Source organism: Centruroides vittatus, unplaced genomic scaffold (genome assembly GCF_030686945.1).
Source record: "Centruroides vittatus isolate TY-2023 unplaced genomic scaffold, ASM3068694v2 contig_917, whole genome shotgun sequence".
Taxonomy (NCBI): domain Eukaryota; kingdom Metazoa; phylum Arthropoda; class Arachnida; order Scorpiones; family Buthidae; genus Centruroides; species Centruroides vittatus.
This window is the reverse complement of record NW_027122604.1, coordinates 133,417-145,679: the sequence shown is the minus strand read 5'-3', so window position 1 is coordinate 145,679 and position 12,263 is coordinate 133,417. Positions and strand designations below refer to the sequence as shown.

Sequence of the window (12,263 nt, the reverse complement as noted above, 5' to 3'; positions counted from 1 at the left end):
AAGAGTCAACGTCCCTCATTGTGTAATTGTCGTCCGAAGTTGATCCATAATTCTTATCTCGGGATGAAGAAATGAATCGAGTCACTTTAAATCTCGACATTTTTACACTTTCCTTGAGATAAAAGCGTCAAAAGAAGTCCTTTTTTTACCGTAAATCACTTCTATAAACTCCCTCACATAACAAATAATGAAATGACAGATCGTGCTTAACACTGTTTCCAAACGACCCTAATCCCGTGTGACGTCATCACACGTAGAGAAGCGTTTTGATTGGTTTTGGTTAGTAAAGAAATGAATCTTTTAACCAATTACATCATAAATAGCACTTTTGTTGTTAATTCGTGTTAAGTTCTATTTATATTAATTTTAACGCGTGTAAATGATAATTTAAAAAAATTCGCTTTTAAAAACATTTTATAATTATTAAATTACAAACAAATTAATTAGATTTAGCTTTTAAAACTGTAATTACACTTTCTAACTTAAAAACAATAAAAAAAAAGTTTTCAGAATACGTTTAATTGTATAATTTATCGAATTTTATTTTATTTTAATATAAATGATTCCATGATTAATATTTTTTTAAAAAAAATTATTTAAAATAATTATAACTTTTAAAATTCAAATTTAAATTAATTTCCCTCTAGCAGACGACGTGTAGGCTTATTACGTAACACGGTAAACTTTTCGGCGTAAAATAAATATCAACTTTAAAATTTTTTAAATGAAATTAACTATTTATTTAAATTTTAGTATTATTATATTATGTTTATTATTAAACTAAGTACTTTTATTATTATTATTTCACATTAATAGTCGTATTATTTCTCTGTTTTAACTTCTGTCCAATGATTGTTAAGGGTGAAGGTTCATGGTGCAGCTGTTTGTTTTTAGCTTAATTAATAATTTATTGTAAATTTTTACGAATTTTCTTCATTATTTCAAGAAGTTATGTAAAAATTTATTTCCTTAAAACATGTATATTACGTAATAGATATATATATATACATATATCTATTACGTAATATACATGTGTACACAATACATATTACATTAATAATTCATTTTTAATATTATAATATATGTATATACTATATGATATATATGTGTATATGTAGTGGTGCATTATCCTATGAGCAAAAAGTGCAGTTGGCTGGGGGCACCGACAGGTGACCACAAACCAATCTTTTATAAGAAAATATTTGTCCCACCAGTGGCCGAGCAGTTCCGTTTCCCGAACGCTGGGAGTTTGGTCGTGGGCTCGCGCCTCACCCGAATGGGCTAGCCAAGTGGAGTTTTCTGGGTTTTCTCCATGTCTGTAATGCCTGAATAGGAGCCAGTTACCCTTAAAAGACCTCCTTGTGATGGTCATTATGACCATCATAAACACGTACAACTACTATTACATCACACTTTACCATGGGTTGATATAGCCTAGAAGCTCCTGCTCAACTAGTTGAGACGAGACAAGAAAATATTTTTCCAGAAAAATTCCCTCAAAGAAAAATGACCTAAGTCAGCATTACTTGGGGCCCCCTAATTCAAATTCACCTGGGCTCTACAAAGCTATAACATGCCACTGCATATATGTATGTATTACACATTATGTATATGTACTTTACATAATATATATGTATATATATTTAATATAAATTTATAATATGTAAAAATTATTTTAAGGATAAAGTTCATACATAATTTATATATAGATTATAATATATACAAATTATTTAGGAATTTTAGAAAGCTTAATTATTTTACATTATCTGTTTATACTAAAATTAGAGAAACTAATAATTATTACTGTTTCTTATAATAATTAAAAAATTTACAAAATTAAAATTAAATAATTATTATATAATGAATAACCTACAGTATAAACTTTTATGATTCTAGAATATTTCTAATTTTAGCACTAAACAAAATGTCGAAACTTTGGATGATTTCTTAAACTTAAATATTATCAAAATTTCAACCAAAAATTACTAATGAAATGTATTATACGTTAAAAATTTTTAAATTAAGATTAATTAAGTATATTGGATGAATTTTTTATCTTATTTAAACAATAGATCAAATACATTGGCTACACACATCTAATCTAATAGTTTCAATAAAGACTCCAGATTTACTGCCACATTGTTTATTGGTTTTAGTATGAAAATTAGATCAATAAATCTATTTTTTTTTATAACTTTGCTAAATCAACAAATTTACTGGGCTTTTTTTTCTTATTAGAATGGTAAATTTATTAAATTTAAATCAATATAAGAAGTTTTAAAGAAAGTAAAATTTTGAATATAACTAACAAAGAAATTATCTTAACTGCTATTTAAAAATATTGTATAATACATTATTTTAAATGATTTCTTTAATATAATCAATAAATTTAAATCAAAAGCCTTACAACCTAACACGAACTTTTATGGAATAAACCTCCTAAAAGTTTGATTGTAAGTTTTTATTGTTTAAGTTATATTTATCCATTTAAATGAATTACAGTAAAACTCTTTTAATATTTATGTAAAAAGTATAAAAATTTCAGAAAACCTTATAAATAATTTGACATTCATATTACCTTATATTATTGTTTTGTTTTTCATTTTTATAAAAGCATATTAATGAAATAAATTTTTAATATATTTTAAAAAATTTAAAAAAAATGTTTTTATTGGTCATGTTTTTCAAGATTGGGGTGGAGGTTCACCTCATCCTCACCATATGCATTTACATATGCATATATCACAATTAAATTCTACATTTAGTTATGTTTATCTAGTTTTGGAGTGAGCAGATGGTGTGGATGGGGCCACCCCTCTAAAACATCAATAAAAAGCAGTGTCATAAGACCTACTTGTTAGATCAAAGTTCCAGCCTTCCAGTGGCTGGAACTGTGTTCATGGAAGCTGTGGAAGCACTGCTTCCCTTGTATTTTCTAAAATATAAATACATACTGTGCAATTATTTTCATATTTTAACATACTTTGAATTAATTAAAATTAATATTTTATTATAACTGCATTATGTATCTTATTGCAAATTTCTATACTACATGTGAAAAACAATAATAAAATTGCTATTGTATATTTGAATATAAATTCGTATATGCATATTCCCAATGGAAGTGCTGTATTATCGAATATGGAATAGCTTCCATGGCAAAAATATTTGAATAGTGTAAAGCAGCCAGATTATACGCATTCATGCATGCACTTTACAGAGCACCAACCTCACATGGTTTAGCTCACACCAAAATATTGTATAACGTTTCCAATGATTCTCTCCAGGGCTGGCACAGCTTCCCTATCATCAAATCACATCACACCACTGCAGCCTTCTATTTTAATTAAGAGTGGATGAAATTTGAGTTAACTTTTGGGATTACATAGCAAACTAAATAAAAGTGTTTAGTAAAAATACATCCATGTATAAAATTTAAAAAGTTATCATATATTATTGTAATAATGATTTTGGATTTTTTTCATTTAAATATTTAATAAAAAATCAAAAGATTATACTCTTAAAAAATAAAAACTTCAAAAATTTCAAAAGTTATCCATAAAAAATATATAACATTACTTGAAAGTATTTTGCAATGTAATGATTTCTAATATTATATATGTTTAATTTACAAGACTATTTTTATTAATTAAAAAAGAAAAATTATTTTAAAATGAGAGATATTAAATTTCCATAAATATATATATGTTACAGTCAAAACCCGTTTTTAGTTAGAACGCATTTTAACTAGTTGAAACTAGTTTATACTGGATGTCTTTGTTAAAACCCGTTTTGTCTAGTTAAAACTAGTTTTAACTCAAATTCATTTTTGACTAGCAAGTAAATTCTAGTTTTAACTAGACAAAACGGGTTTTAACAAAGACATCCAGTATAAACTAGTTTCAACTAGTTAAAACACATCTTAACTAAAAACTGGTTTTGACTGCAACATATAGTGATTCGGGGTAAGATGGTAAACGGAGGAAGATGCCTACTTTTTGATATTTTCAAACGGTGACATCAGATATTGTCATGTGTTTGTATGATGAATTGTTGGGCCAATATTGAGCGCAGAAAGCTGTAGTTGGCTATCGTTACCTCATTTTCTACATTTGAGAAGAATAAAAGCAAGATAAGAACGAAGTTTTTGTTGTGAAATGTTTCTAGAATCATTTTAAAACTAAAAGTTAAAATAGAATTTATTAAAAATTTCAAAAAACAATTAATGTGTGATGTAGTTAAGGTTCTAAAGTTTCCATTGTGAGCTACTGCCGATTCCGATTGGACATGCTAGAACTCGTGACTCCACTAGGCATCTTACCCTGACAAATGGGAAAGATGCCACATTTTTCTTGGGGTAACATGGCTATTTTTTGTTAATTGAATTCCAATATGCCTATTTTTAATAAATTTTTGTTTTCTTGTTTTATTGTAGGATATGCATAGAAATTATATAAGGACTTCTCAAAAAGGTTTTTGGACTGAAAAAAACTTTCAGCTAGCTATAGAGCATGTTAGAATGGGCAGAAACTTAACAATACTTATACTGTGCTGTTATACTTACTACGAAGTACTTTGTATTACATATGCAATAAATTAAATTTGGTTAAGATATTCAAAAATTAATTTTATGCAATTATATTTGTTATCTTACCCTAATGGCATTTGGCATCCCACCCAGATACTTTGGGTGAGATGCCTAAAATGCCAGATAGTAAAATAAGTCGTCATTGCAAACACAATATACAATTATTTTTCATATACTCCAAAGTTTTATTCAAGCAATCCTCAAGAATATGATATTTTTGTTAGAGGCCTCCAAAACCCAAATTATCACTATAATTTCCTTTGTAAGCAAAATATTAGGCATCTTTCCCCGAATCACTATACATAACTTTATTTATTTCCCCCAAACATATTTATGTAGCTAAAATTAGTTTTAACTAATGTTAAAAGTTAAAACTAGTTTTATCTAAAATCAAAACATGTACAGCAGTAAATTAACTAGACAAAACCCATTTTGTCTAGTTAAAACTAGAATTTACTGCTAGTCAAAAATGAATTTGAGTTAAAACTAGTTTTAACTAGACAAAACGGGTTTTAACAAAGACATCCAGTATAAACTAGTTTCAACTAGTTAAAACGCGTTCTAACTAAAAATGAGTTTTGACTGTAGCATATATATATTTTTAATATATTTTATTTTATTATATTCTTGTAAATTGATTGTTTATAGAATTATTATGTTCTTTTGTGGAAATAATTACATTATATAAATTTACTAAGAAAGAGAATCATTAGAATATATAATGTTGAATTCTATTTAAATTAATTCTTCCAAGCCACAGAATTATTACTTTTAAAAGATAAATTTGGCTGAATTAGAAATATTAATTTTCATTCTGATCAGTTAATAAATTAGTAATGTCATTAAAAATTTTTAAGACAAAAAATTATTTTAATGAAAAAAACAAATATTCCTGTATTAAAAAACAAATCTTACATAAGAATGATTTTAATATAAAAATTATAACTGTAAAGTGTTAAGATATTTAATTTATGTAATAAAATAAATTTCAAATAGAAAAACAATTAGAAATTGCTTGAAAGCAGACTTTAACAGTATTCCAAACATTTCCAAACCCAACGATTTATCTTCAGAAAAGCACTTATAAAATAAGAGCTGTTTCTTCTTTATTTATATATCTTAAATGATGACATTATATTATATTAAAAAGTAAAATCTTTTTATTTCTGATTATATTTAACAATTTTTTTATATTCTATTAATAGATTACAAAGATGACAGATTGGGTCCATTGCAATACTTGTTTTAGTTTATTAGGAAGTGGAAAAAGATTTTTATTAACTAGCTGTGGTCATATTTACTGTAATGATTGTGCTACTGGTACTGATTTATTATTAATAACTTGATAATTTTAATTGGATGTATCTTAACTATATTAATTATATTTCTTATAATTTATTATTTACAAGGATCAGAAATGAACTGTCAAATATGTGGAAATTCATGTACAACAATTCATCTGACTACTCAAGTAAGTATCTTATTTTTAATGTCTTTATTTTCATTTAATAAAAAAATTAACAAAAACACAATATTTTATAAATAAATGTTTTATGATTCTTTGATAACTTACCGTTTGACATATATGAATATTAATATATAATGTAAATTAAAATATCTCCCTTAAATTTTGCATTGATTATATTATATAATTACATATATAATAAGATTACTGGTAAAATGCATCTATGATATTAGATATCATTTTACCAAACTTAACTATTAAAAGTCAATTATATTAATAATTAAATATCAGTTTTTGTGTATTCATTTAATCTCTGACTCCAAAATATTTTTGATATGATTGAAAATTTCAATTTACTATAGACTGTATATAGCAAGAAAACTACAGATATATTAAGGATTGAGTTGTTGTTATGCCTTTTGTGCTTTTATTTTAGTAAATAACATTTTTTATTATATTTAGGAATTTTTAATTTCCTATACTTCATTTTATATTATTTGTCTTTTTTCATTATATATATATATTAAAAATGAAGAAGTGTGTTTTCAAAAATATTCTATCTGTGATAAATTTGTGTCAACTGCTTTATCATAACAAACTAGGCAAGCAATAATTAATTTAATTTATTAATATTAAGTAGTAATTTATTTATTTATTTTTTTCAATATCAATATCAACCTTTACATAATAGGCTTTCGCCTATTACAAAAGACGTGGATTGGACCTTAACAAGATAGTCCACATAGAGTAAATTTAAAAGGCACTATTACAACTGCCTATGTATAAGTGGTTTATAGTATTGAACGATGAATTAATTAATGTGTTCTAGATAGCAGTAGAGCCAATATGATTTCACTCTTTAATATATGTTATTGGGTTACTAACCCTAGTGATTTATATTTTTAGGGATAATCATTAGAACATGCACATAGTACATATCGTTTTGACTCAAATCTTGAAATTGTACTAATTTTTAAAATATTGATTCATGTAATTATATATCTTAAATATAATATTGTTGTTTGTTCTGTCGAAGATCTCATATAGTTCACTTTCATTGTAGCAGTTGGATAATATACACTCAAACCTGTTTTTGTGCGGTCTATTTTTGTGCGATTTTTTATTTGTACGATTTGTTTAGTGTGATTTTTTGTGTGCGGTATATGAATTTCAATCAAATTGGTATACTGCACAAAAATAATTGCACAAAACACATTGCACGTATAAAAAATCGCACAAAAAAAGACTGCACAAAAACAGGTTTGAGTGTACTTATTTGTAAATTTTGGGTAATTTCTATTGCTTCACAACATTCACAAAAAATGTGGAATTTAGATAATGGTTTATTACATTTTAAACATGTAGTCTGGGAAAACTCTATGAATTTATTATTAATAGTTATTCCGTATTTATTCAGTCTAAGTTGTATAAATAGTTTTTTGACGTTGAAGGCAACATCAACATATAGTTATTGTTCGATGGATAATTTAAAATCTTTTTATACCAGTCTGGATTTTTCCGTTTCTGTATATCGTCAATGTCCTGTACAATTGAATTTTCCATAATTCTTTGGATTAGCAATTTACTCTGGTGATCAACAGTATTTCTTTGTTCTATGAATAAGCTGATAGAGAACCCATATGTATTGAGTATTTTCGATAATTGTAAAATCCAATTTCTATTTTGATTTTTTCCTTTGATTTTTTGGTATAATAGATGTAACAATATCATAGTTAGAACCTCAGCGTTTATAATTTTTATTAAAAGCTTAATGTATATTTTTATTATTATGGTGTTTAATTTAAACCTGCTCAACTCCAGTCTAAGTGTGCTTCCAGGGATATTATAATCTAGGTGGAAAATTCTGCAGATAAATCTATTTTGAATTTTTTCACAATCATAAAATTTCTTCAAACTAATCTCTGCACACAAAGCTAGAACTAATTTAAAATCGTAGGCACAAAAAACCTTTCACACACTGTTTCTAGCCAACAAATTAATGAGCACAAACGTTTTTTGTTGGCTAGAAACAGAGTGTGAAAGGTTTTTTGTGCCTACGATTTCTCCAAACTCCAAATTGGTATCACATAACCCAACGAATTCATAATTATCACATTAAAGAGATGAAAATGTATTTCGAGGTTCTTCAATTTAGTCTTACAAAAAACAACAGTGAGATTATTTAATAAATTATAAGCTTTAACTATTGATTTTTTATATTGTTTTTCAAATGATAAGGTAGGAGTAAATATTATTCCTAGGAATTTTACTTCATTAGCTATCTTCACTTCTTCTCCATTAATATGAAAAGACATGTGTTTCCTTGGTAGTTTGTTGCCATTTCTGAATATCATATTAAGTAGTAATTTAGTTAGTAGGATACATTAATAATATTTACTATTTTATTAAATCTAAAGAAATAAAAACATAAATTCTTTACATAATAACAGAAATTTATTATCTATTAATTACATAAACAATAAATCATTTATAATGAAAAGAAATATCAGTATCAATGCTTTACAAATTAAAATTGCATTAAAAGCAAGTCTATGCAGAGCATTTTAAAAAAGATGGGTTTTACAAAAAACATTATTTTTTCATAACATCTGTTTATTAATTTTTACAATATAGGTATGTAGAGTAACAAAAAACAATAGACTAAGGAGGAACTGAATGGGTACAGAATAAGTCTGTTATATGCAATATACTATTTAATTTTATTTAATTTTTAAATTCTTTCCAAATGGAGAGGACTCCCAAACTCTTCATATGTACATTACAACCTAAAAGTATCTAAATATAAATATAAATTTAGGCTGAATTGTTTGTTTATTGCTTCTGTGGGAAAGCATGCGATCTTTAGAGTATTCCCCATGCAAAAACAGAAAAAAGCTTCAAAGAAATAAATCAAGTACTCTATGACTCTAATGCAAGGTCCATTTTAGTCCTTCTGATCACTTCTCTGTCCATTCGCTATAACAGACAGTAAACAAAAGAAACAACACAAAAAAAGGAAACAAACTCGCAACTCTCTCATCTACACATCATTTCTCTTTCCTTCCAAAAAGCCCCACTTTTTTTGTTGAGCATGCGTGATATTTCTCCTTGATCCAGGTTCTTTGGTCGTCATCAAGCATGCCTATTGTGGCCATACACCTTATTTTGTATATTGTAGTATATATTATTCTTAGTATTTATTCCATTTTCTTCTTCTTTGTAGTTCTTTTGTCTATCTTTTTCTAGAAACTTCTTTCTTTCCTAACCCTTCCCTGTTCAAATGGTGGTGACCTAATTAAAAGGCAAAGAAAAGGTGGTAGCCTGAGGGCTAAGTGTAGGACAAGAGGTCATTTTTCAACTGGGATGTTGGAGAGATAGGACGTGTTGCGAAGGCCTCCAAGTCGTTCTAGCATAGACTGGAGAACAAAGGAGATGACAAGCCTAAGCTGGCTTTCGAGAGAAAATCCAAAATATATCTCGATATAGAAACCCCGAGAAGCTTATTGAGAGAATCGGAGAGACGTCCACAATTAACAACTCAGAAGGTTAATAATCTAGCATTCGCCACCATCACCCCAAGATCGTCGACACTTTGGGTACCCATTCCTTTCTATCATCATATATCCAACTATCCTATTGTCTATCTTTCCTTCTCTTTTTTCTTTATTTGTATAAGTAGTTTTAAGTATTTAGTCATAGTTCTTTATTTTGTACTGCGGTGAATATTCTTTTGTTGAGAGGTTGCTTAATGATTCTACCAGAGCATCTGCAGAAATTATATGTAGAAAAGGTTAATAGAGAAAAAACGAGGAGTGTCGGAATTGTAAAAGAATCCTGTCAAGTAAATAAACACGGGTGACGAGAACATATATGTGTGTTATATTCTCTTGTTGAATCACTCACCACGTGCATATCCTACACTATCCAGACCAAGGAGCTGGTCACAGAACATGTGGTCTTCAGACCACACTTCTCTTTATTCTTTTTTTCCTCTTTAGCAGATTTCTTTAATATTTTGAAATAAGAATATAAAATAATCTGTTTGAGTGGGGGTAATTTGAAATCTGTATCATAATAAACATATTAGTTGTGTGAAGTTCAATATGCCACAATGATAAGAGATGATGACATTTTAGTGGGTAGTTTTGGCATTTGACAAAAGTGAAAAGGGCACTGACCATGTATCAATGTGCTAAGTGTATGCAAAATTTGAGTCTTATGACTATCAAACATTAGTTTTGTTGTATACCATTGCATTGTGACATATCAGGAAAGCATTTTAACAAGGGACAGTTTTCTCATGTCTGTCTTATATTTTAATAAAGTACACTCATATCTGTAAAAATTGCAATACCATGAAGGAATCATGCAAATAAATTGAAACTTACAAGAAATGAAAAGTAGGGAATGACATGCAAATGATTAGAATATTAGAGTGATAGTACATGAATAGGCTAAGAAGCACCCTCTGAATGGATGTGTTAGCCATAGAAATAGAGGACAGTAGCAGAAAGTTAGAAGTGGGGTATCATTGTCTGTCACTGGTAAACGTTTCATTAGAAGTCATTATGTCTTTTCAACAACTAAGGGCACCATATGAGCCGGTTATGGAGTTTGAACAGAAGCAAATGATAGGCCTGTGTGAAGGGGGATTTTCTTATCACAAAATTGCAGCTCATGGAGCATAATGCCATGACAGTGATATGAGTTTGGAAGCAGTGGGTTGAAGAGTACCAGACAAGTCACAGATCTGGCAGTGGATAATGAAATGTTATGTCAGCATGGGATGGAATGTAATTGTCATCTGCATGATAATTGCAGATCATACAGCTTCATCTTGACAGTTGGCACAACATTGGAACACTGCTACAGGTGTGCCATCGTCTGCGTTCACAGTTTTTCAGCATCTGCTGCACCATGCAAGCATTCCTTTGTGCAGGATTCCCCCGATGAAAAACCATCAACACCTGTGGCTACAATCTTTTCCAATGGATCTTGCTTCAATTTAGAGTACAATGATGGCTAGAGCCAAAGTTTTTGCCAGTTTTTGCTGACCCAAACAAGTTTTGGGTTTTACCTAGAAACAAAAAGGGAGAACAATCGGGAAGCAAGGAAGCAGAATTTTTTAGGCTTCCTGGAGAAGGCAAGGTATATCTTTTCATTGCTGAAAAGATCTGAAGGACGACAAGGCCATTAAATCCCATGGTCATTTAAGAGAAGTTTTATCTCCAGACGTTCTGCTTTGAGGATAATGCGGTCAAAGATGTAGTGTGTGCTGCTGTCCTCCACCTGGCAGGCAGGTCAGAGATGAGAAGAGTGATTGGTGAAACATGAAAGATAAGTACCAAATTTGCCATGACCTGTGAGGAATTGTGTGGTGAAGTAGTTAGGGGTGGACCAGTCAAGTTTGAGAAAGTCATTAAAGTTTGGAATAAAATTATGCATGATGCAGCTATTTTTTTCATTCCAGATATCCTGCCAGGTGGAGAGATAGTATCCTTCCAAAGGAACTGGCGTAGTGTGTGTTTGGTGGCTTTGTCATAGATTATAGGAATTGAGTTATCCCTGACCGCAGATTTAGCCAAGAGGGCGGTACGCTCGTTGACAGGAATGCCTTGGTGAGCCCAAGTCAAGTGATTGATGTGGTATTGCTGGTGTTGATGATATTTCTGATTTTGGTAGTGATCGGGTGAAAGTTTGTACTATTAATAACATGGTTGGCAGATAAGCTGTCAGTAATGATATGGACATGGTTGAAGAAATAATTGTTAATAGATCAAAGGAGGCCCATCTTTATAGCGAGTAATTTGGCTCAGAAGACAGTGCATATGTTGCTAAGGTGGTATTTTTCGATGTGAGTTTCCTCCCCATTAATGAAGACAACAAAACCGCAGGCAACTGAGTTTTGAATTTTAGATCCATTGGTGAAGATCTCCATGTCAGGAGTTTGAGGAACATTGTCATCCAGGCAGTGAAGTTCATTACCAAGTAATGAAGTATCCGAAACCGGATAAGGGCTTTCATAATTGCTGAGGAATCCCTCTAGCACTAGTGTTAATTTCTTTACCTCATTTAATATTTTGAACTTTTCTGTTAAGTTGAAACTCTTGCCTTCCCTCATCTTTGTGGCAGCATTTGAACTTTGCAACTAATGATACAACTTTCAATTACTGCTATCCAAACAGTTTTGAAGTAAAATTACAAAAAAAG

At 29.1% G+C, this 12,263-nt stretch overlaps 1 protein-coding gene across 1 annotated transcript in view; it reads left to right on the top strand.

Annotated features, from left to right (window-relative positions):
• Nucleotides 1-665: 665 nt before the first annotated feature.
• Nucleotides 666-12,263, top strand: part of nenya — a 58,423-nt gene continuing 46,825 nt past the window's right edge. Inside the window, exons 1-3 of the mRNA XM_067281319.1 lie at nt 666-678; nt 5,794-5,908; nt 5,998-6,059. Of these exons, the coding sequence (XP_067137420.1) occupies nt 5,803-5,908; nt 5,998-6,059 (168 nt within the window). The 5' untranslated portion in view covers nt 666-678; nt 5,794-5,802. The remainder of the gene's footprint in view (nt 679-5,793; nt 5,909-5,997; nt 6,060-12,263) is intronic.